The 26,666-nt window shown below is 41.3% G+C and overlaps 1 protein-coding gene across 1 annotated transcript in view; it reads right to left on the minus strand.

Moving 5' to 3' along the window:
• nell2a (neural EGFL like 2a) overlaps positions 1–24,056 on the minus strand; it is an 81,267-nt gene extending 57,211 nt beyond the window's left edge. Inside the window, exons 1-11 of the mRNA XM_010776862.1 lie at positions 23,670–24,056; positions 23,288–23,416; positions 13,516–13,666; positions 12,039–12,212; positions 11,146–11,242; positions 7,636–7,708; positions 6,611–6,693; positions 6,093–6,221; positions 3,956–4,058; positions 1,657–1,748; positions 132–237 (exon numbers count right to left, since the gene is read on the minus strand). Of these exons, the coding sequence (XP_010775164.1) occupies positions 132–237; positions 1,657–1,748; positions 3,956–4,058; positions 6,093–6,221; positions 6,611–6,693; positions 7,636–7,708; positions 11,146–11,242; positions 12,039–12,212; positions 13,516–13,666; positions 23,288–23,416; positions 23,670–23,721 (1,189 nt within the window). The 5' untranslated portion in view covers positions 23,722–24,056. The remainder of the gene's footprint in view (positions 1–131; positions 238–1,656; positions 1,749–3,955; positions 4,059–6,092; positions 6,222–6,610; positions 6,694–7,635; positions 7,709–11,145; positions 11,243–12,038; positions 12,213–13,515; positions 13,667–23,287; positions 23,417–23,669) is intronic.
• Between the last annotated feature and the right edge of the window lie 2,610 nt (positions 24,057–26,666).

Below are 26,666 nucleotides of genomic sequence, written 5' to 3' on the forward strand. Positions count from 1 at the left end.
TAATAGAGATATTAATGCTGAAAACCAGATTACTGCTTGAAATGTAAGGTCTAAGGTCTAAGGGTGAAACCCATTAATAATTCAAAAAAAAAAACATAGTGATGTCATGAAGGCCGATGTGTCCTCCATACCTCTGCAAACTTTGCAGCATCTGCCATTCAAGGTGATCTGCTCCGACTCGGCACAGTTGAGTTCGGGGCAGGGCTCGCTGGGAACCACGCGGTGCATGGTCCGGTCCTGATGGCAGAGAAAACATTCCCCTTGAGCTCCTTCTTAAGTCCACTCTGCCCCTTCATTTGCAAAGGGCCTGAATCTAATTATAAAGGAAATTCTTCTTCTATTGTGTCCCCTCTTTCCCCTGTGTGTTCATTACAAACCAATTACTTATTGGTCAATAGCCGGGTTTTTTCCCAGCAAAACTAATTCTGGAAGGAAATCAAATCTGTCTTCCTCTCTCCTTCTCAATGATTTACATAACGATTCATGATGCATCTTTATAATACAAACAGTGAATCAATCTTGCGGATTATCTCTGCGTGTGTGTTTAGTCGGAGAGTAAAACTTGATTAGGGGGTTCCTTTTCCCAGCATGCCTTTGGCAGGTCTCTCTAATGATCTCACCCGTGTCCCTCTGACTGATGTTAATTAAGAGTCATTAACATTAGACACAGTTGGACAAATACAAAAGGCAGTTTTATCTATTTGCAGTGCACAAATATTTTACTTGAGGATAATCTTAAACCAGTCAGTCATGAAGTGTCATGACCTCGGCTTGTACACAGATCATGCTCTCTGGAACAAAGCTACCCTAAAAGTCCCCCAAACAACTTTCCAAACAAGCCGCACCTTCTACTTCTTGCCACCCTCTACCCACCTCCAGACAGAAGATCAGAGGCGTGACAAGCAGCTGTCAGGGGAAGCCTGCAGGAGTCTGCAGCGAGGGGCTGACTGACAGCACTCCCCGTCCCCATTTCTTTGATCTGCCACTCAGTTAACTGGGACTACAGATGGGCCAGGTGTGGGCAAGCAAGCCAGACAGCTGTCAGAAACTACAGATTCTAATGGGGCTTTGCAGAATTCATGGAAGGGGCTGGTTAATACAATAGAGTTGGATGATTAGAAACTTCAAATCACTGTTCTGTGATTGATTGGGCCTGTCTGGCGTAATGTCATCAAGTGAATTACTCCCAAAAGTGAGCGACCCACCCATCTGGTACGTGAGACAAAAGCCCAACATAACTCTGAATAATTGGGAATGAATAGCATTTGGGACCACTGTGGTATTTGATGATTGACAGTTGCATTACTCTTGCCTACAAATGTAAACCTAATTAGAAGGATTTTGCCAATTTCTTGACATCACAAAGAAAACGCTGAGAAGCCAGATCTATGAAATGCAGCTGAAGTGGACAATCCTGCATGCTGGCTCGCTGAGGTTTGATTTATCCTCACTGGGTGGGCCAAGCTAGCTGTGGGATGAGTATTTAGTGAGCTGTCATGCACGGATACATGGAAATTATTAGAGTCAGTTATTGTTGATTCTCTTCCTGCATCGGATTGATGTGTGTGTGTGTGTGTGTGTGTGTGTGTGTGTGTGTGTGTGTGTGTGTGTGTGTGTGTGTGTGTGTGTGTGTGTGTGTGTGTTGCCATGACTTACCCTGCATTCAAACAGCAGGCACCTGCCAGAGGAGTCGCGCACAGCCTTCTGATCCCCTTCCACCATCTCTCTTCCACCAAACAGGCAGACAGCTGGGTGGTAGACACAGAAACATCATCAGCATACACACACTAAATAAACACACACACACACGTCATAAATAAGCCCACTTATAAATCACATCGCTCCGTTGAAAATACATGTAATGAATATCATATTCAAGATGATAAGCTGTTGTTTTGTTGCAATGCATGATGTAACCAATCCAACGGTGTGTGTGACTAAACGCAATTGAAGTGCATATTGCTGTGATGTGTTGTTCATTTTATACATTTTGTGACATTGGTTGTAGAAGAAATGCTCAGTTTATTTGTTATGATTCATTGTTTTGTTTTAATTTCGCTCACTGTGATTACAACACATTAGGAAAAGGAAATGTGAAAAAATAACCCCTATTTTCCCAAAATATATCACCTGTATTATTACCTAATTAAAATAGCTATCGTACATTTTCATTTATTATTTTTAAAGCAACTCCCTAATAAACTCATCATATAAATGATGTTTTATCCCACTGCCCCCCAAATATATTCACTTTAAGGTCAAATCCAGACTTGTTTGTAGACATGGACTCTGGCGGAAATGGGTTATGTAACAGTACTGTTTTATGGATAATACAATCTGTTTTTAAGTCCTGAGGTAAATTGTGATAAACAAAAGCAAGCATATCAAACCCAATTAAGCAACTAAGGAAATGATGAAATAATTAACATGTGGAGAGAGAAAGCGCTTCCCACTGCAACGCAGAGGAGAATCCATGTCGTACAATTTTAGGGCGGGGGCTGGTGCGAAAAATATTCAAATGGGCAAGAAGGCCATGTTTGATGAGCAGTCTGGGTCAAACCGCTTCAGACTCCTATGAGGAAGAGGAATGATTGACACCGCCGGTCGGGGCCATATCACAAAGCGGTGCATCATGAAAGCGAAGGACTTCTGAAACAGCCATTTGACGTTCTACTTGACAGACCATCAGGAAAAAAAAATCAGACTCAGAACTCCTCCCTGCAAGGCCTTGTGCTGCCAGATACTGTAAGGCTTTCATTTGGAGAGCGAATCATGTCTTTGTAGGGGGGAAACTTGCGGCACTCTTCTCTCTCCAAAGCCTTAGCATGCGTAATTAGCTGTGTGTTTGTCTACCTCGTTGAGATAAGTAAGCACAGGGGTGTTGAGTTTAAGGGGATTACCAGCTACGTGTTTATATTTGTGTAACACAGCAGCATGCTTCAAAACCCCTGCGTTGCAACCACGACCCATGGGTCATTGGAGATGATGCCGAGGTGTGCTGATTAGGATCCAGGACTAATGGTTTCGTGCTGATAAAGACTCTAGTCTACTATTTACTTTGCCAAGGAAGCAGGAGAGCAGCAGTGTGTGGGAGTGTGTGGTGAGGCAGTTCTCAAGTGAAGTCAGCATGCACAAGATGTGGAGTGAGATCTTCAAAGAAATACAGGTGGGAAAACTCTTATTAATACGGAATTCTTATAAATTATTCCCTTTTCTATACATTAACAGCCTTTTTCAACCTCTTAAAGCAAATACACCACATTTCTTGAAGTTTCATTAGGGTTAATACCAGAAGAATGACGGGGTGAGAAAAGCTAATATCCTGTCAAATCCATTTTTATTGAAAAGGGAATTGAAAGAATATGAGATGATGAGTGCCGCGGTGAGGAGGCTAATAAGAGTTCATTGCTGAGCTCAAAGTCTTGTGGGAAAAAAAACAGACCCTCTATGCAGATTTGTGATGAAACAGAATTATTTATCTAACGAGAACATTTCAGCGCTCAAAGTAAAAAAAAAATGGACATTTAAAAAGACACTATTGCCAGTTAGAGTGTGCATCATTTCAGGCATTTAACATTTCTTTAGTTTTCTCCCAGCTTTAACATGCCTGCCATAAATAGGAACTACTTTACATGACATGCAGCGATCCAAGATATACTGGCTCAAGTCAGTGTGACTGGTGGCCATCTGTGTTTTGAAGCTAGTGAATAATTGATTAGTCCATGTATATGCAAAAGGATGGACTCATCTCAAGAGGCATGTTAGGAGGTAGCTTAGCAACACAGCGGAGCCCTGGTCAATTGTCAGGCAGCCCTTGTGGAGGCGTGATGCGTGCTCTAAATGTGGCACTGGTGAAGGTTGCTGGGCTGTTATGTGTGTGAGTGTGTTTGTTCTCAATTGTGTCCATGATTGTTTGAGTGTAGGAGGGTGACGGGGTTAAGGGTACTCCACTCACGCTGGCACTCCTTGCAGCAGGCACCCTTCACGTAGGCAGGCGCAGTGCCCGCCGGGCACTGAGGGGGAGGGCAAGAGACGGCCTCGCATTGCACTGTGCCATTCTGGTAAAGAGAGAGAAACACAACACGTTGTTTGAAGAGGATAATGGATTGCTCATGCTCATTGGGATGGATATTACATCACTATCAAGGAGAGATCCTTATGATGTTTCTTCCTCTTTTTTAAAGATTTACAATGTTTTGACACGGATCCATTGAACTGAACACAGTAGAATGTATGTAATGTGTGTATGTAATGTATTTCAATATAATGCACGACATATCCTATCCAAAGATGTTTGTGACCAAATAAAATACCTTCTTCTGTAAAATGTAAGGGATTATATATGTGAGCTCAATCTGCTGTATCATACATTTCCAGTGGAATTTGATATGTTTGCTTTCAATAAAAAAAAATACAAATTGTTTGATCACTTGCGTTACAATAGACGGAAAACGAAATGCTTTTCAAAGATGGGGAAACAAAAAATGTTAAGAGGATACTCGATTACGGAATTGTGATATTTGTGTTTTAATACCAACAGACATTTTACAATTAAATCGAAAGTTGTCTTTCTAGTTGGCCCACAATGTTAAGGAGACACCATTGATAAACACCTTCTATTAAAGCATTTAAATATCAGCATCATAAATGGAGGTGGGACTAAGCCACTTACTTAATTACTTAAGATGCTGGAAGGGATAATACTGGCAGAATTCAAAGGTGTGCTTACTCTTTGCAACCGAAGCCTTGAACCTAATCATAACCTAAACTAGATTTCCATAGCAACCTGTAAATGTAATATATTTGAATGCTATCTTTTTTCTCCGGCTGTGCCTGTAATTAACACTGCTTCCACGGATGAAAGCTCTGTGACAGCAACATCTACGAACCTGATCCACATAATTGATAACATCTTAATGCATGACCTTTGAATTTCAAAGGTCGCAGCTAATTGCCACCCATAAGGTAAGGAACATATCCCATCTAATTCCTTAATCGCAGCCCTGGAATGGCAACACACCGTTCCTGGCGGACGAAGCGATTTCATTGGATGAGTGGGCAGAACAAATCCCTGATGATAATTATCATCTGTCAAGAGCAATTAGGTGCGGTGCACTGAGAGATATGTGATTTCCTTTTTTTTTTGCATGTTGGGTAGTGGTGCGCGAAGGCATCTCATTGGATGGTTGGAGTAGTTCAGAAGCAGCGAATGAGTTACATTTTCCAAAAGCTGAGTAGACTGACAGGGGGTGAAATCTGTTTGCTGATGTGGTACAAGCCCCACATCTCCAATCGCTTCTAATTCTCTTTTTGGCAATTATTCACACTTTATGTTGCGCCAAGGAGACCCTTGAGAGAATTGAGCATCACTAAGCACTGTTGTTGATGCATCTAATCCCGAGCACTGTGGAGCTTTTCAATACAGTATCTTTTCCCGGGTAACTGGGGCAACACGCCTCTAATGCTAGAAAATAATGAGAATACAAGCTGTCAACAATAGGGCCCCTGCACTCTGCACCTCCACCCTAGCAAAACACACCCACACACACCCCCACCAGAACACATTGATGAGCAAAACAAAAGCCAAGATCGAGAATGGGAACAACAAACGTGTCAATGCAGACAGACACACAGGCACACACCCAAAAGTGCTGCGTGCAGACAAACACGAAACAGCACGGAATGTTGCAGACATGATGAAAAATGTATGTTCTTGCTTTCTCTAAGGCACAGTCGCACAGACATGCACACACACAGAGAAACACACAAAGCTATTTATTATATGTTACGCTCACATGTAAAAACATGTATGTATGCAAGCAACAGCTACACAGAGAGTATGACAAGCACATAATTCCTGATTTATTAGCCACACATACACTTTTATGCACCCACACACACACATACAGACACACACACATCTGCGCACTACGCACACACACTTAATTAAAATTGCATGCCCTCCCCTTGCTTTTTATTACTCTAACACACACACACACACACACACACACACACAAACACACACACACACACACACACACACACACACACACACACACACACACACACACACACACACACAGAAGCCCCACCGTGCATGTGCAGTTCCTGCAGCCATCTGTCCAGCCCTCGTCCTCCCTGTAGACGACCCCCTTGACGCTGCAGGTTCTCTCACAATAGCAGCCATCGAGCCCATTCATCTTCTCCTCCGCCCTGGACAGCTGCTCACGCCATCCGCCCCCAAAAAACAAAAGGCAAGAAGGAGTGAAGATGAGAGGCAGCCTCGTTGTGTGTCTATATGCTCTTGTAGAAAGCAGGGCTTCAAAAGCAGACCAATGGCCTCACTAAGGAAAGTCATTAAACACCATTAACCCCATTTATACACACAGTGTCTGCATAACAACAGAAAAGACTTCAACTATAGTTAATGTCTAATGATAAGGTGTCACTGACCGTCTGTTGCACTTAATATGAATGAAAGCAGCACATTGAGTGTACATTATAGGACAGTTTCAAATTGAGTTTATTAAAAAGGGCAATTCAATTAAAGACAATGCTACAACTGCAGAATACATGTCAAATGAAGTCAAGTTAAATAACATTACATTACCTTGCTGGATGTTTTAGCAAGGATATCCTGCAGCTCCATGATTTTCTGCACAAGTCCGTGGAAATCGTTGCAGGTCGGGCATGCTGAGATAAAAGAGACAATGCAGGATACTGAAATTTAGTACGATATAATTATCGGCAATCATGGTAATTTATGATAATTTCAAATAAAAAATGTTTTGGTTAAAGATAAAAGTGCACATATTTCTTTCAAGAAATGTTGAATGTTTTACAAATAAATAATTACTTTTCAACTGTAAAATAAAAAATCCTGGAACATTGGTTAATAATATTGCTATCTACAGTACCAAAGTTATGTAATGCTCCCATTTGCTTTGAATCATTTACTGACTCACTAACATCAGCAGCAGCACACTGCATTTTATCTCTTCACTTTCTGTCATTGGAAACATTTTCTGAGCCGTTCCGATCTACAAGAGGACATTATTTACTGTCAACCGCAGTAATCCATGTCCTATGGCAACTTTTGGATGCGTGGGGACAAACATATGTTGGAAAATCATGTCAAACCATTACATGTTTGAGTGTCGACGCGTAGCATGCAACAACCTGGAAAGTAAGCATGACCTACAAGAGCCACCGTGGTGAGACGGACCAAAAAATGAGTGCCATCTGCAAATACCAATCATCACAACATCCAATTTAAAAAGGCTATCACTGCACTAAGAAGTCTCTTGTAATTGCCTTAGCTATTACTATACCAACAGAAAAAAGGCTGCGTAAAGTTGCATTTTGTAGTATCATTGTTCAGAAGAGAGTTTGGCAATTCCTCCCTCTTACCGTTTGATTGGCTATCTGCAAAACATTTTGTAAAATGTTTTATCGAGGGAAAAATTGTTTCTCAATTGCAAAGCTGTTTAAAGTCGTGTTATTCCCGGGAGTAGTCATTCAGGAATTTAAATAAGAAAAACAAATCAGTGCGATAAAGAGCCTTGCGAAATCAGAGCCAGAAGTAATTTAAATGTCATTAAATTAAATACTTAAAATGTGTAAGGCTTCACTCACTTCTGTTCAGATCGGGACACTGTGCGATGTAACCCTGTGGCATCACCAGGATCTCCACGTCCTGCATCACTCCCTGCAAACAGAGACAAAGATAAACATTTAAATCAAGAAGAACGTCACCTTACAGAAGGCAGACAGGCCATAAAAATGAGGTTGAAGCATGGTGATGTGTAGTAAGTGGATTAGGACTGTGGGGGCAACGGAGTCTGAGCGTGCTTGTGGTTCATTTTCCACATGAGATAACATGGAACCGAAGTGTTGGCAGAACATGCAAACACAGATCCAACAACTCTTTTTATGAGAGCCTTGGTAACTGCAGCAATCATAAAAATGAACACAGTGAGACAGGAGTGCATCCGGGAGAGAGTGCACATTTATTTTTCAATCTGGGGAGTTGGAGACGGAGAAGTCAGTTTGTAGATAATATGCTGTGGCTCGGGTGAATCAAATCAGAACCGGACAATAACAGAGAGTTAAGAGAGCCAATAATGTGGGAGTTTTATTAAGGAGATGGACTTTTCTTTTTTTTACTCAAATGTTCTCTGATAAGCATAAACAAGAGATACAGAATCAATTTCATTCATAACACCCAATTGATAGCCTTTCGTCCTGTGGCCACACACACACACACACACACACACACACACACACACACACACACACACACACACACACACACACACACACACACACACACACACACACACACACACACACACACACACACACACACACACACACACACAGAAACACAGAAACTGAGTCGCCATGGAAACCTGGGCCATTTCATTCCTTGAGTGCATTTATTTCCCTTACAGAAGTGGAGCGGTGCAACTTAGGAGAAATTGTTTTTTAAATTGTCTTGCCACTTCAATTTACAGGCCATACATTTAAAATCCTGCGGAAATGATTTGCTGATTTTCCACGGCAACGTGTTGAAATGGAAGCAGATTGGGGTTGTGTCTGTCAAACTTGTAATGAAACCATAAGACTATACATTTCATATGCAGCCATGGGACACATTTTCCATCATAGAGTTAACCTCATGTGATCTGTCATTTATACTGCGCTATTACTAACTAGGCTTTTTGGAGAGAATGTAGTTTAAGTCACATGAAGTGAGTGAGTGTTCATCATGAGTCAAATAGTTATATAAGAAATTTGAATCAAATCATTTAGATTAAATTAGATCCCTTAAAAGTAAAAATTAATTATAAAATAATTATGAATACATTGTCAAAAATGTTGTAATATGTAATACAGGGGAACATGTTTTTTTTTGTTTTTTTTACAAGTCTTTTTATTTCATTATAGTGTACAATAATCGATGCCATTTCATATATTGTAATATTACAGTACACTCACTACACTCCCCCCTCCCTCCCTCCACCCGCACATGCCCACACTGACGAAACCAAAAAATGTTATAAATAAAAAAATAAATAAAAATGTTTATCAATATAACTTAAACAACAGAGCCATGAAAATAAACAGAAAAAAAAAAAAAAACGGGAACATGTTTAATTATTATGAATTATTTTGTATTTCTAACAAAAATATTCTTTAGACCACACAAAAACAGATATTTGAACACAGGGATCAAATGAAAATCTAGTTTTTATTTCCCCTGTGTCTCTAAGCAGAGCCTTTGTTGTAATGCAGCACTATCAAAACAACCGGTTTGCACCTTCTGGCACTTGCAAAAAAGAGAGAACTTTAAAAACTCAGCAAAGTGCTTTCTCTGTGTTTACTGCCGTATACATTACACCCTGTAGAATGTGGGACGTCAATGTATGTTTGTCCATCTGTACCGGAAATTGGACTGTGATAAACAACAAGTGGCAGACTGAGAGCATATATTTCCTACGAAACGCAAACACTCAGGAGAAGATATATCTGAGTGGACTAAAAAAACAAAACCAGAAAAACATCTAGGAAATAAAATCCCATTTGCGTGTTGTTTCTTGTTAAACTAAATTCAGTTTTCAGCGTTTCTAGTTGGAACAATTTGCTTCATCAACAAATAATTCACAACAAATGACTTGTTTCAGCAGGTAAGTAAGAGAACAAATCTTTTTGCTCTCTTACAATGTGTTTGGACTGTGAAGAAAATACGCTCATTCTGATAAGAGTCTTTGCTCTTTCTGTTTGCGATGAGGTTCACTCGTCTTCAGATGACACCCACGTTTAGACATTGACTGTTTGTCTGTGTGAGTGTGTGTGTACTAATGAAGGCGTGTGTTTTAAAAGGAGACGTGCCTTCCTAGCAAATAATCAAGGCTTCAGAGAGTGGCGATGAGAGATGCTGCTACGTGACAAGATTAGTGAGTGACCTCCAAGGCTTCTCTCATCTACCAATTAACACGGCGGAAATTCAACCACCAGGACACAATGTACACACACACACACACACACACACACACACACACACACACACACACACACACACACACACACACACACACACACACACACACACACACACACACACACACACACACACACACACACACACACACACACACTACACTACTATATATATCTAGTACTACTATACTACTATATGCTGATAAGCTGACATTTCGCCCCAACATTTCTCCACTGGAGGGAAACTTTTGAGAGCATTACAGTCTGGAAGAGGCAATATATGTCTCCTTACTGATACTATACTAAGCTTAATGAGCATTGTCCAGAGTCTATTTAATGATTTCTGTTTGGAGTGTTGTGGAGGATGCTGGGTTAATTTCACTCGGCTTAAAATAAATAATGACTGTATAGTCAATTCTAAGGGTACGCAAAACAAACCTCGATTTAAACTGGTAAGCCTTGAGAAATACAGGCAGCTGCTACAATAAATAAAAGCAAAAAAGCCAAACAAACAGGGCGGAGAGATGGATGTGGGGGAGCTGCATAACTCATTCTTGCCATCATTCAACATGGATCTGCGCAGGGATCAACATTCATACTGTGGGCGAAACTTCTGAAGCAATTGGAAACAGGACTCAGAGAGACACGAGGAGAGCTGGAGCTTTGATGGCAAACACTGATTGTTTATTTGGAGTTACGGCCGGAGAACTGACAAGACAGGTGGTGTGTCACGAGTTGACACAGCGGTTGCCAAACCAATTCTGAAGAACTCTTCTGCAGCTCGAGGTTTTAACTAGTTCGGAGTGCAATAATCAACATTCTTTATCAGTGAGACTAAAAAATTATGGACTTTGAATCTAACTAGAGCTCTCGTCCATAGAAAATAATGTGCACCAGGGAACCTTCGTCCCTGAACAGTAAACTACCTCATGGCGGCTTGTGCTCTGTCATAGACTGGCAACGCCACTGGCCCAAGCTGCTCGTCCTTAAGAGAGATAGCAGCAATACCCAAGGCCGTAACTATGCCATGGGAAAGGAGACAGTGAGAGGAGAAAACAATGAACTGGTTCGAAGGTTGAATACCTAAGCAAATTATTCCCTAACACCACATAAACAGAGAGAGAAGTTTGCACAGGTGCTCACCTTGAAGAAGCCATGAGCAGCGTTTCTCTGTCCGAGCCAGAAAGAAGCATCCTCAGGTATATCCATGTAGGGGGCTTCCACTACCCGCTCATAAATCCTGCAAAACAAAGACAAATGGGTCCATTTTCCGTTCAACTTTTTCAATTTTGAGTTATAACCTTTGTTCCTCCGTTTAGAATAACATAATCCCCCCCCCAGTGCTTCAGGTCCTGCCCTGCTAAATCCTTCCTTTAACTCCTTCCCTGAGGAGGGTATAGATAGCCACATGCTTTCCACGGTGTGGCCTTCTGCTCCTTTTATTGTGCCAGCAAGGATCTTCCCACACAAACAGTAACACCTCTTCCATTCAGCAGATGCACGGATGATGCAGGTCGACTCAGGGTGCATTCGACCTGAGTTGAACCTATCTGAAACACTGGAAGAGGTTGCTCTTTATACATCATGCGCGGCAGAGTCCAGGGGCGTGCAGTTACTAAACCACAGAATTACTACCTCAACACTTCTCTGTCTCTCCCGCTCTCCTTTACAAGAAGTTAGTTAAATGATGTTTACATTTCAATGTCATAAAAACAATTTTAATACTTAAAATAAAGGCCAGTTAAGAACTATTTGTTATGTAAGATATGGTTGGTGGCTTGCCATGACATTGGAACCTATGAAATTGATAATGACGGTGAAAAAAAACAAATGCACTTAATAAGGTTAGTGTTTGAGCTGATTATATGTGTTGGGGACATCCCTAATTTAAAATAATCTTTAGCAACTAGCGAATAATCATATCTGTGTTTTCTGGATGGCATTGCTGTGTATACATCAGTACCCTTCCAGACAACACATGTATCTCCTTTTTTGATCGACACATCCAATACACATATTCATACCGAGCCTCTTACCTGTTGCAGTCGATGTGAAGTATGACATGAGAGGCACTGACGGCCAGAGAGACCTTGTGCCACTGGTCGTCCGCCAGGCTGTAAGGGAACACCTCAGTGTGGGGCTGTTGGCCTTTGGTGCGGTAGTGAAGACGCACCTCACTGCGCTGGCCACTGCTCTCCAGCTCCAGGAACCTGCGGAAACAAAGCGGCAGCCACCTGCTTCTAGTAACAGCCATACAATAACAGTTTCTCTGAGACAATCCCTGGTATTGTTCCGTATGTCTTGTTGCATTAAAGTCTCATTACTGAAACTGAATGTAATTTTTCCTGTTCACAAAAAAAACCCTGAATGCATTATCAGAGTGTCTAAGCTTGGGCTCTCCTTTCGGCTGAGAGATGCACGTCACTCATTTACAAGCAGTGCACTCACATCCCCTCCGATTTGCAACACCATTTAGAGTGTAATCACAACACTAGTCAGGCGTAATGGTACTATATTACTGTTAAGTGCAACATCAGCAACACACAACAATAAGCCCACATGTAGAGGTTCAACTATTTACATTGGCGTATTAGTATTCCAGCACAATCCTCTTCTCCACACCGCTGAGATTCACCCAGCATAGTGACACTAATGGAAAGAGCTGCCGATACACACTCATCACACCCTGCCTTTAAAGACAGAGTTATTTAAAGTCATTTGCTGGGAACATTATTCAAAAGAAAAATAGACACTCATGCAAGTCTAGCAAAGGAATTGATTTATCTGCAAAATGAATCTAATAGATTTACACTCCCCCAACCATGCATGCACATTCATCCATAAATGCAGTGGCGTACACTTCTGACTCTGAATTATTCCTTTGCTATGTTTCTAAATGAAACCATGCCGTGCTGCTTTGTTGCGTATGAATGAATGAGAGAGCTAATCAGCAGCGGGGAAAGTCATTAACATCCCTGCGCGCTCTCTGCTCAGGACTGACTTTAATGTACAAACTGTTCAATCAACGCATTATGTGGATTCAGATTGCCTTTCTGATCACCCAACGGCTCAGCTACCACCAACTAATGGAAAGCATTTGCATGCTGACTGCAGATAGTGTTGCATCAGTTTTTGATCAATAATTCCAGACTCAATGTTTGTATCTTTGATGGACTGTGAATAATACGTTGGCATACAGGGTGATTTGCTCTGTTTACTCGACTGGCGTGTAAAACCTCTGAATGTTCATCAAATATCAAATATTACGATTTCAATCAACATATTACAGACTGCTGATAAGAGAAAAACTGAATGGTACTACATTTAGACTTTAATTATGGTTTATCAGTGGGGGTTTCATTTTGGGCTCTCAACGTGTAAAATGCTTCTCAAATGAACTCACGTATACATATTTTTCTAAATGTATTTTAATGTTGTATACACCACTGATTTGGCACAGATTACCCTGTTAACATATTATGTTAACCATGTTATAATGTAAAATGATCCTACCTGTGTTCAGAGTGATGAATGGAGAAGATGACCCCAGAGTTCAGATGTTCCTGTTTGAGGGTCGCCAGCACAGTAAATTCATTCTTGCCCCTCAGCTTCTGGATCATTTTCTTTGAGACTTCGACTGGAGCCATCACTTCCCTGGCGGAGCCTAGAATGAAGACATGAATATCAGACATTATGTAAATGGGTAAATTATGGATAACTGCGTTTACAATTTGCCCCTCATTAACCTATCCACACAAAGACACTCCCGCACCAATTGAAGCGACATACCAACTTGGGGTTTGACAAGGATCCATATACGGCATTTGGTCGCTACAGTATCATTTTCTTTACTATAACTTCCATTATTCACAGGATTTAGAGCCAGTTCCTAATGGGGATGACACTGACATTTGAAATGAGGGATGCAAGGAAACAGGAAATTACAGAACTAGAGACAATTTGGTTGGGATTGTACAGGCCCTAGGCTGTTAATATTTGATGTTTTCAAATAACTCATAAATGAAAGATCAAGATTAAACCCACTAAACACAATTACGCCAAACACTTTGTGCAATCAATCTAAATTCTAAAATTATATTATTTAGTTTTGCAAGTTTATTTGCAAGTTGGTTTGATCTCAAAGCTGTTTTGATAAAAGGTTAATGTAACCTCAAGACTTCTTGAAATAATAAAGAAGATGTTTCTCAAATCAAGGCATTAGGAAACTAGTGAGACACTTTTTTACATTAAATAGTTTTCAACATCATGTCAGTTCATTCTTCTCAAAGAACTTGCTGAATCATTAGGTAACAATGCCACCAAATGTTGCACCAAACATATGTTGGCTTGCATCAGCTACATGAACAATGGGTTCAATTGGTCTTTCTCTTTGGCTTGGTGTAGGAATAGAGATATGAAGTTATGGTCTTGGGGAGAAAAAGACTAATGGTGTTGGTGTTGAAAGAAGGGCATTTTCTGTGTAGTTAGCTTTTAAGCTCATGTTTGCACCAGTGTGCCCCATTCCTCTTTTCCAACTCTATACAGACGTCTATGCTACTTTAATGGAAGCATCAATAAATGATGACGGTTCTCAGAAGCAATCACATCAAAGAGTTCACTTCCAGCCACGGGATGCATGCAAGATGCCCTGGCATACTTAAGCGCTCCAGGAAGCTAGCATGGCGGCTTTCCCTCTGTGTATTAACATTACTTCCAGCTGGTGGGTGTGTAAACAATTAACACAATGCAATGTGAAACAGCAAGCAATGTCATGACGATAACTGGTACTCACAGTGTACTCATCAGATATGTAGAATACAATGACAGTATGTTAAAATAGGATCATGTTTAAATACTTTTTCAGGACTGGCGTGCTAGCATTAGCCTTTAGATAGAGGCTTTTAAGCCCATCAGGGACTTATTTTGATTAATTTATCTCCAAACAAAAAGGCTCACCAGAGGAGATGCAGAAGGCACAGTTTCATGCATTATGCATTGCTAGTGGAGTATCATTCCAGTGTCATTGGCTGAGGTGGGACAGATGGCCCAATGACGGCAACAGGAGTTCTGCCTAGCAATAATCTGCTGCCATCAACAGATTCCCCTTAATAGTCAAATCCCGATGACCACAGATGAGGATAATCTCAGACATGATTGGACAGTTCTGTTTTGTTTTGAGGGGTTTTGATCCAAATGACTGACTTGTAATCAAAGCTACAGTTAGCTTTTATTTAAAGGTTGTTTCATGTGTGCAAAAATCCAGGATGTAAACAAGATTTACAATATCTACGACTACATTCTGGGGTCAGTCTACTGCCATGCCATGTTTTAAACAGAGAGCACACTGATATCTCAATCATGAGAAAGATTAGCGCAGTGAGAGCAGGTGTCAGGGCGGGGTCCATACTGAGGGGAGGCTGAGGAGGCAGGGGGGATGGTGAGGACCGATGAACCTCTACCACTGTGCTGCTCCCAGCTTGGCGGCCAAGAGCCTTTGATCTATGAGTGGGTGACTCTCATCACCAGTCTTAATATTTCGAAGGGAATGGGGTTGTTTCAAATGGGACTTTGGGGGATTGGAGGGCGGAGACACCTTCTCATTTAGATGGAGTGATGAGATTGCTCTGTGCAGAGTTGCCTGTACGAAAAGCACGATGATCTCAACACTCATGAGAGGCACTCGAGGGAGGATGAAGACAGCTAAAGCGGAAATATCGCCGCATTCCTAAAAACATACATAAAAGAGCAGAAGATGAGTTGTGCTGTGATGAGAGGGCCAGATTTCCCTTCTGCCAAATCAACGTGGCCCTGCTGTGGGCCTTTGGTCGATTATCTATTGGCAGGCGCCTGGATGGGGCAGCCACCTGCTTCTAACTACCACTCTAATGTGAAAACTGACACAAAATAGCTTGAAAATGATGATCCAGCACATAAAATTCCAATCAGCACATTTTTCAACACAATAAAACAGCTCTTGTCATCTAGTTGTTTAGAGGCTATGATGGTGAGAAAAACAGTTTTTTGGAGAAATACAGAGTTTTTAACAACTGACTAGATATGCTCAAAAGGCCTTGGGCTCAGTAGCATCTCTAGGAAGAGTAGCTTTCGGCTACGGCCTAATCTCATCTCCTGGGTACATTGTGATTAAATGGTTAATCATAGGCAACGATTTCCATCCCTCAGCTTCATTTATAATCTTAAATAGTCTAATATGGTCGTATTTTGTGTGACCCCTAGCACCCATATGGCTGTAATCCCCTCACACTCCCATCACTTTATTCTCATAGACGTATATTGGCAGCGCTGCACCAATCACTAGCTCACACATTTAGCATTTCGAACAGGTGCCCTGCAGCACAGCTTGAGAGCCCAGATACTCCCAGCTTTGCTACAATCCTTTTCTCACACATTGCTTTCACTTCGACCTGTATTTACAGAAAGTTGTTGTACTCGAAAAAGCTAGAGTTCTCCTTTTTCCTGTGCAAAACAAATGATGTGAAGGACAGGTGGAACTTTATTTTTATGTCCATTTCATGTTTGGTTTCTAATCTAATTAGTTCCCAGAGGAAAATATGAACAACAAACTGCATTATAGATATTAGATAAGATGATCATAGACACTTTGGTATGTGAATAATTAGGATTCTCATTCTTTGGTCTCTAGTGGATTGCCAGAACAAAATAACACCTCCCACGTCTTATCAACAACATTTTGCAAATAAGAGGGGCCTGAATAAACACAGTGATCCTATCAGCGGAGGAAGGAAACACAATGGGGAAAAAGTCTACTATTTTCTTATTCAATAATGTTTTATATTTGGAAAATGACAGCATATTTCAAACAACACATTTTATCTGGCGGCCCGAGAGCAGAGAAGGATATGTGTGGGAGGTTTAGACAAGAGAATATCTCTCCAGAGGGATTAGAGTAATGATAAACTCTCTACCGGCAGCAAACTCCAAACCTTTCATTACTGTCAAGACAAACGCGCAAACACATGCACACTCAACAACAGGTATACACAGCAACACGGTTAGACACGCAACGGCTGCAAACAAACACGGAGTCAAGACACGAACACAAAGATTGATGCATTTACAAACACACACAAATGCCGACCCCCCCCAAAGATGGCTGTTATAGCTCCCTGATATTCCACAGTCAATCTGCATTCGGCAGACCATCTCCCCCCCACTGTGTCTCCACTCTCTTGGAACAAAAACTAAACTGAGCCAAGGGCACCTCCAGTACTGCTTTGGCCAGCAATTTCTCCCCAATTCTCAGATCCCCTCCCCAGTGACCGCCTGTCTGACATTCACACATACACAGAGATAATGACAGCTTTCCAGCCACTGTATAAATGCCCTGGGGGGAAAGAAATGTCTCTCCCTCCGTGGTTACACTGCTCCTGTGAGGAACGTAGGATCAGGCTCGCCTCAGAAAGCAGCAAGCAAAGCAGACTTTGACTACAGGGAGTTGGGGATCATGTCAGTCAACAGTTTGTTAAGGTTGAGTAACTTTTTGGTCAAGCATCAGAATTCACTGGAAAATCTATAGCATATATTGGAAGAAATGGTGTAATCTCGTGTGGACTAGATTGTGTAGCCCTTTAACTACCAGTCCAAGAAAAAAGCTATGGAAAAATTATTTGTTTGCATTTTTTTATCAAATGTGACACAAATAACCACAAACAATTTTATTTTGTTGACTGACTACACAGTTTTGTTTTTATGAGCCTCTACAAACTGGTCGAGCTGGCCTTCTATGGTAAAAGTGCATTTTCAACAATCATCATATACAGCACAGTATTTGTATGCATCAAATTAAAATAAAACACAAACTCAAATTAAATTAAAAAAAATATGGAAAATGAGCAATATATACAACCAGATATATTCATAAAGAATAATAAATTATAATTGTAAAAAAAAAAATATGGAAAAAAGTAATGTTAAAGGTGGGGTAGGTAAGTTTGAGAGACCGGCTCGAGATACACTTTTTGTTATATTCCATGGAATGCTCTTAACATCCCGATAGCAATGAATATATTAAATGCTTTGATAATAAATACATACAAAAAATTCATCTGTGGAAGTCGTGGCGCTGTAAAAAGCACGACCAATCATTTGAGCCGGCCCGGCTAAAATAACTGGATGGCCTACCTGCCTGTCAGCTTTCCATCTGTACACAAACTTATCTCGTGCCCTCATTGGTCATGTGCGCGTTCGTGTGTGTTGGAGGAGGGGCTCTGTAAGGAAGTGGCAGATTTTTTCCGGTTGTGTATTTTCTAATTCTAGCGCACTCCAGCTGGCTTCTCCAAAATGACCTACCCCACCTTTAAGTGTTTTTCATAATAAAAAAAAGAATTGCTCATCTTACTGTATATGCTGAATTGGCCTAACAGCACATTTCTATATCCTGTGTTGGCCTAACTTGCTCATCTGTGTGCAACTTTGGATGAAAGGTGCTATATAAATTATTATCACTCTTTCACTCTGAGACTCATAAGGCAGTACTAGATGTAGTAATATTAACATGAATCTAGCTATTTATTTACCACACTTTATTGGAAAACATCTCTGAAACTCTGAAAAAGTCATATTGCTAGTTTACAATATGAAGGCCAATCCGACCGGTTGGTTGAGCATATTTAAAAAAATAATAATTACACCCTTGTTAAAACTTTTTTTGTGCATCAAGTTATCTAATTATGTTCAGTCAGTGCTCTGACACTAAGATATGTCAAAAATGATATGGTTACCTTACAAAAGTTGACCAAAAAGAGTGATTTCTTCAGCAGTGATTTTTAGCATGCCAACTTCCTCAGTGGAAGCTAGCTGAAGGGCTTTCTGTTCGAACCGCAGTGACATCTAGAGGTTGTTTTGTGCATAACATGTCAACCAAAGGGTAGAGCTGGCTGAATCAGACGGTTAAACTTTTCTTTTTTTTCAACAAGATATCAAGACACAAAATGTGCTTTACCATTTCTTTGTTAACTAGACGAAGATGTGATGTCTGTTAATATTCCACCACAAGATCGCCACTTTGTCACTCATTGAGTCCTAAAAATCGTATTCTCCTTCACAAGATCTGCCATACGTTCCAATATTTGAACATTTGCCCAATTCATATCAACAATAATCTTCATAAAATACGACAGAAAATGAAGTTTCCATTTATTCTAGATAATACTGGAAACATAAGCCTGTGAACTCATTACAGCTTTCTATTAATAGGTTAACAAGTGTATCCTGATACCGTACATAGTGTTAACATCCCTCTTTTTAAACCAAACACAAAAAGAAAAGGAAGTATTTGTAATGTAAGAGATAGGGGACACAATCCATAATCCTGTGCAAAAATACTTACGTTCAGATTAAACTAATGTGAGACACAAAGCTGGTACTTTAAAAAATGACAGTCTTTTCAGAACCAAATTCTCCCTTTGTTACGCTATTCCACTGAGGCAAGTCAGAGAGACGCTGTCAATGGAGGCTCATAGGGGGAATTTCACACTAAAAAGTGTGTAACTCTGGAAAAGCCAATTGATTTGTCTGACGCAGACTGCAGAAATACTGACTTCATATAAACTTTAGAGTGAATTCTTACACAGAGCAAGGACTGTTGTTTTCATCATTCCCATCTATTACATTGAAATCCTAACAATTTCTTTGCAGCCTCCCCGGACAGGAGGAACAATTACAGCAACCAGCCATCCTTTGATGTACTAAAGGAATGTCAGTATTGTCTTTACGATAAAGTAAAAAAATGTGAACGGTCACTGTGAAAAATAATTTGACTTCACATGTATTTCGATGTTTTTTGATTTTTCTTTGGAGTCCTGTTTTAAGAAATGCACTCATTAACTCAGCTTAATGAGAGTAACAATGGCTTGAAGCACCTTTAAGTTGAATTTCAAGAACATCCTTGCTTAGCCAGCTATATTTGGATCTTGACTCATATTAGGGATTAGAAATCAGAATATCTTGGCTTGAGCTTCAATGATTGTGACCACTATTTTATAATTGCTCTCTTTCGGGGCACCATCATTCATAGAGGTTATAGTTTTAAATCCTAAATTGCTATGCCATCTTAAAAAAAAGAAGTTATTTGTGTACATTTTATCGAGTTTTTTTGCATGATAAAAGCACATTTTTTTACATTATGTTCTGCTTTATTACATTTGTGGACTTGAATGGTGCATTTAAAGTACATTGCACAACAGTAACTGCATTGAGACAAATGGTAAAATACATTAAACATGGGCGCCAGGAGCACTGTGTGATTCATTTGGTAGCAGGTGCTTTTATCCAAAGCACTTGACAGTATAAAGAGAGCGTACAAGTCAAGCATGAATGTAACACTAACCTCTTTTGTCAGTGTTAATTACCTTATTGATTCCTGTAGGTAAATTCTCATTTTGCTTTCTTGTCCTTCCTTTAAGCGTTGAGTTTGCTAAAAAAAAACGGCTTCCTCTGCCTGAACCTGCTCAATACAATTGATCAGAGTGTACAGATGCTGCTTTCTGATATACAGTAGACGCCTGAATCTTGGTTCTACAGGACTAAACTGCCTTCCCATCCATTGCATCACATGCTTCTATACATCACAATAATCCAGAGTATCATGTAGTAACTAGCAGCCGGCAAGTGTAGCCCTTACAGTGGAAACACACGATTGTCATTCCTGTTCAAACACTTCTATCTTTTCCACACATAATAATGCAGGATAACAAACTCACATTCAGACATAGTCTCCCCTGTCCTTCCCTCCTGCACACACACCATGCTGCTGTGTTATAAATGAGTCTCTTCCATCCCGTTACACTTCACTGTCGCTGCAGTCAGGGACATAATCACGACAACATACACGGAAACACCTCACTGGCAGTGTTCAAACAGTCTGAGCAAGAAGATGCTTCTGACAGGGTTCACGTACACACACAGATACAATTACAGGGGAGTTTTGCGCTGCCGCTGAAAGGATGCTTCTCGCAATTGGGCTGTTAGCAGTTGGAATGAGTTTGGACCATACGCTTCTAGCCTGAGAGGGAGAGAGGGTTGGTGTGTTGGGGGAAGGGAGTGCTTTTGGGTGTGGCCCCTGTGCTTTTTGAAACAGAGACTGATAGAAATCTGGATGTCTAGATATTAAAACCAGTGGGGGTAGTGCTAATGATGTGGTAATTCTGTGGCGTGGCTTAGCATCACCTGGCATCAGGATACAAGAGGAGCATAGCCCGGGGGCCTTTCTCTGCTGCCTCTCTATTATGTCCATCCCTGAGGTCCACCTCCCATAATGCCATGCAATGTAGCGCTGACAGCTACCTTCAAAAGCATCAGCAGGGGTGCACTAAACAGCAATGCCCCCCCCCACTGCTCTCCTCTTTCTCAGACACATAAACCATACCATGGTACCATGGCTGACAGTAATATAGGAAACAGCAAGGTGAGAATCCAAATTGCTTATCCACGCATACGTTCATATCTTTACTGTGAATTACACTGTCCCCTTGCTTCTTCTCTTTCAGCAGCTTCCCCTCCTCCTGCCTCTATCCAGAGATAACAGCCTTCCCTCTGGGCAGGCAGGCAGTGGAGGGGACATTCATGGATGTGTTCAGCCTGCTATCTAATGAGCGTCGGAAAGTCACCGTAGGCCTGTCTGCTGGTCCCAGCCAGCCAAGCACCAGTACATGCGGAATCAGCTCAGTCCATCAAATAGCTGGCAGACAGCTCTGCTCCCGCTTCTCTTTTCTTTCTCGGCTTCCTTCCCTCTATCTCCCTCCGTCTTTATGCATCTCTACTGTATGTCTATTTCCGATCACAAGCAAGCAGAGGCCCAGGTCTGCTTCCCCGGTACGCCTCTTCCAGCCTGCCCCTCACCCAACATCATTGACTTAACAGAGACATCCCAAATGAAGGATGGAGGCGAGCTCTGCCATAAATAACACGGCGCCTTCCCCACCCGGGTTACTGAATGTACTTAGCAAAGTAATGCAGGGAAATAAGATAGCGTAATGAGGGAGAGGTACCGGTCGTGTTTTTTTATTCGTGACGATAGCTGCAGGAGCTTCTATAACTGTCTTTGTTTCTCTCTTTCTCAATTCTTCCTTGCTGTCTCTCTCCCTCCCTCCTGCTAACTGCCTGTGTAGAGCACTTCTGAGTGTTGTCTACACAGAGGACATCAAGAGGCCTGCCTTCACAGAGATGCTGGAGTTGCTGCTCCATGCAGAACTGCTGCTGTCTCAGGGAGATTAGAAGATATCCACGAAGGAGGAGGGAAGAGGAAAAATGTCGACAAAAGATTGTGGTGTTTCTCTGTCCCAAAACAACATCGACAATTCGGTTCATTATGTGATCTATGTTGAGATCCTGCTTGTGAAGATTGACATCCAAAGCAATTTCCCTGTTGCTACTTTTGGCTGGGTTACGATACACATCTCCATCCCTGTGATGGGGCTGTTAACAGTTTCATTGGGATTGAAATGAGAGGCTGACATCTAATGACAGAGATATAACAGTGGCAAAACAGTGCATAAAAAAGTCAAGCACGGCAGCTTTGACAACTCTATTTTGCCCAGTGCCTTTCATTGAGGTCCATCTACAACATATTTAGACTACACACTGCCGTACAACTGACAACAGGGACATCTGACTCACTCTTCTACCCATTCATATTTTGGTTACAGCGTAAGTGTTTGGACTGCTTTCACACTCCAGAAAGATTCCCATTGGGTAAAGTCTTCGCGAGGGGCCCCTTCACTCACAAAATGCATCTCTGTGAAGGCAGGGTTTTGTTCCTGCCTAATCTGATTATGCTAAATCTCTCCATGATTCTTTGGGTGATTCACCCATGTCTCCCCCTCTGCTCGCCCTGCTCGCCCCACTTTCTCATGAAGACCTAACATCGCCTATTGTTCATGCAGGTGGCAGTCTTAGGCCCCCAAGCTATGTCCCGTTATAGAATAAAACTGCAAATCCATTGCATGTTGTTGCTGACAGTCTCTTAGTTGTGCAAATCATATACAAGCATTAGGACTACAACATTATGAGATGATCTGAGATTTACACATCTCACTAAGGAGCTGACCTGTTGTTTATAGGGCTAAATCCTGTTAGACTTACAAGTGATCTACATGTAAACAACATATTACAAGGACAAGTGTTTTTGGCAGTACATTTTCATCCAAATCAGTTTGCTCAGCTTAGCTTCACATGCAGATCCCATCACCTGGACACATTTTATTTCCATGTATAATCAAAAAATAAGGAGTGTGTGTTACTGTACCTTGGAAGTGGAAAGCCCTAGACTCGCTGTGGAAGCCCTGGACCTGAGTAACTCCATCAAAGCCTTCTCCAAGCGTTAGTTCATCAAACACGCTGATGCGCAGGGCAGGGTCAACCCCAAAACCTACAACTAATTTGCAAACACAAAAACAAGATTGTCATTGTTAAGTGTAAGCAAGGACACCTGTGATTTTGTTATCTCTGCTAGATGGAAGGTTACTGTATTGTGTAAAATGCTGCAAGATCAAGTAGGTCTGATAATGTCTGAAAAGGTTATAGCAGATTATGCAAAACGTCACATTATTATTATCTGTATCTCATTTTATCGGCTACATGTTGTAAGAGACGGTTACTGTACAATCAGTGACAGCCCTGTGTCCTACCTGAGGAGGCGCAGAATATGCCGAGAACCAGAAATAGCTGTAATAATCCCATGGTGAATGTATAAAAAAAACAAATTAGTCCATGTTTTGTCCACTTCCGAGAAGCAGTGTTGTTCAATCACATGCGAATGATTTATCCCCCTCACGCAGATTACCAATCCCAGATACTCAGCGGAGGCATCGCCACAACTTTAGATGCCCAATGATGCAAATCCGGATAGAAGATGGCAAATGTAACAGAGTAGAAATTATTCCATGTAACGTAAGGTTTGTTCCATCAGCACCTTCCGCGGCACAGGTGGGTTACAGGGGATGCACAAAGCGAGCTGCCGCTGCCTCACCAGCTGCACAGACGCTCCTACAGCAGTGTGAATGAGAGCTGCATCCACTGAGGGAGGCGTGGAGTATGAGAAGAGGGGAAGGGAGGGGAGGGAAACCTGTCGAGGGGTGAGAGAGAAAGAGAGAAAGCGGGACAACTGAGCCCCCTTGTGGCCTGAGATGAGAAGACTCTTGGTGAATCCAAAATAGACGCAACCACGCCTGGTGCCAAGAGAAAAATATGTCTACAGTGCTCCCTCATTCACTGAAGGCAAAATAATTTACTCACTATATTCTTTTTTGTCTAGAAATAACTGTGATTTGGTGCAATATAGGTAGCATTTTTGTAATGTAATAATTCCAGTTCAATGTAAATAGTGCACAGTGCACAGTAGAACATGCAAACGCATAGTGTTGTCCACAGGGAATCAATCATACAGTATAAATTATCAATAATACATTATGAAATATACCTGGGTTTGAGTCAAGTAGTTCTTCTACAGGTTGAATCGTGTCTCCTTAACTACATTAACGACAACATTTGAAGTTAAAAATGTAAGTAGTATTTAGGAGAAAACTTTAAGATTTACTTATTATAGACAAGAAAGATGCTATAAAGTCACAGCAGGAAAGCCACAGTAGTAATTAATAACATTATATGTGGCTGCGCTCCATGTAGGTTTACCACTTCCCAGGCCTGCTGGCTCATTGGCATGGCTAACTGGATACTTAAATGGATTGAAGCTAATGATATTGGTCACACCTGTGCTTAACGTGCTGTGACAAATCAAAACCTCTGCTATATGAAAATGCTGTGTAAGGAAGACCCAATTTTAGAATGCTGACAAGTAAAAAGTTGAACTTTACCAGATGCATTCCTAACATTACTGTGTAAGATGTGTTAAACAGAAGGGATGGCTAATGACAGCAGATGGACGAGGTGGACTGGAGAGCAGCAGGGCAAGCATGCAAACTGGCAGGCAGGCAAACAAGTTGAAATGAATTATGGAGTTTAGGGAACAAACAAGTATTAAACTTGGTAAACAAGAACACAAGGAAAAGTCAACTCAAGGATGCTTAAGCTTGGCCTTAGCTTACCTACCAAAGACGAGCAGGAGTAAAGCCAGAGTTAACATAAAAAAGAGATGATGAGAAGATTGTTTGTGTTCTGGAAGGCAGGGTCTAGGTGAGTGGCAGGACCAAAACAACACCGGATCTTCAGCACAAGAGGGAGGCGTGTGGCTTAGTGGAATAGTGAGTTGGTGTTCGGATCTGGGGGAGAACAGGTTCAAACCCCACTGCAGTCAGCATGTCGTTGTGTCCCTGGGCACACACTTCACCCCAAATTGCTCCTGTGGGGATTGTCCACAGTATTGAGTATGTAAGTCGCTTTGGATAAAAGCGTCTAACAAGTAGCATGTAACAAGAGTAAACAAATGGAAATATTGCTGAAAGTAGTCCAAAGGTTGGTTAGACACTTGATCCAATTTATGTTTAACAGTGATGTAAACTGGGAGGATTTTAAACAGAAAATTACAAAAAAATACCCAAACTTGTTAAATAACAACCACATCAGTAGGTCAGTGTTAATGGATACTCAATCAATCAATCAATCAATCAATCAATGTTTATTTATATAGCCCAATATCACAAATGTTACATTTGTCTCAGTGGACTTCAAAGTTTGTACAAACTATCAGTATGACAATACGACACCCTCTGTCCTTAGACCCTCACATCGTACAAGGAAAAACTTCCAGAGAAAACCCACAGTTTAAAGGGAAAAATGGGAGAAACCTCAGGGAAGAGCAACAGTGAGGAGGCCTATCCCCTGTGTGCCAGGACGGACAGACATGCAATAGATGCCGTGTGTAAATTGAAAAGATAATACATTTACAACATTAGTCCAAATGTTTGGAAATGCATGTGTGTATAATAGGAAGATGAATCCATGAGGATATCCATCCAGGACTTATGATCCAGGACCACAGCAACAGGCACAACCACGAGTCACGACTCAAGAGCCAGGGCTCGCGATCCAGGACTCAGGACCACAGCATCAGGATCCCGGCATATATAGACACCAAAAAGAAATTTGGGGGAAGCTGGGTTATTCGGAACATGAGAGTACACAGGTACAGACAGAGAGAAGGAAGAAGTAAGATTTCCCCCGACAAACTAAGCCTATATCAGCAAAACTAGGGGCTGAATCTAATCATCCCTAACTATAAGCTTTATCAAAAAGGAAGTTCTTAAGCGCACTCTTAAAAACGGATAGGGTGTCTGCCGCCTGAACACAAACTGGAAGCTGATTCCACAAATGTGGAGCTTGATAAGAAAAGGCTCTGGCTCCCATTGTACTTTTAGAGACTCTAGGAACAACCAACAACCCTGCATTCTTGGAACGCAATGCCCTAGTTGGACAGTAGGGTATAATGAGTTATTTAAGGTAAGATGGCGCCTGCCCATTAAGGGCTTTGTAGGCGAGAAGAAGAATTTTAAATTATATCCTGTGTTCTATAGGGAGCCAGTGGAAGGCAGCCAGAACAGGAGTAATGTGGTCCCTTTTCCTAACTCTGGTTAGTTAGGAACCATACTCTCACTTTGATCTAGCTTACCATAAATGTAAAAATGTTGTATGTGCATGCCTTTGTATAGGACCATTATCTTAAGGACTTG

Source organism: Notothenia coriiceps, unplaced genomic scaffold (assembly GCF_000735185.1).
Source record: "Notothenia coriiceps isolate Sejong01 unplaced genomic scaffold, NC01 NC01_scaffold00017402, whole genome shotgun sequence".
In the NCBI taxonomy this organism is placed as follows: domain Eukaryota; kingdom Metazoa; phylum Chordata; class Actinopteri; order Perciformes; family Nototheniidae; genus Notothenia; species Notothenia coriiceps.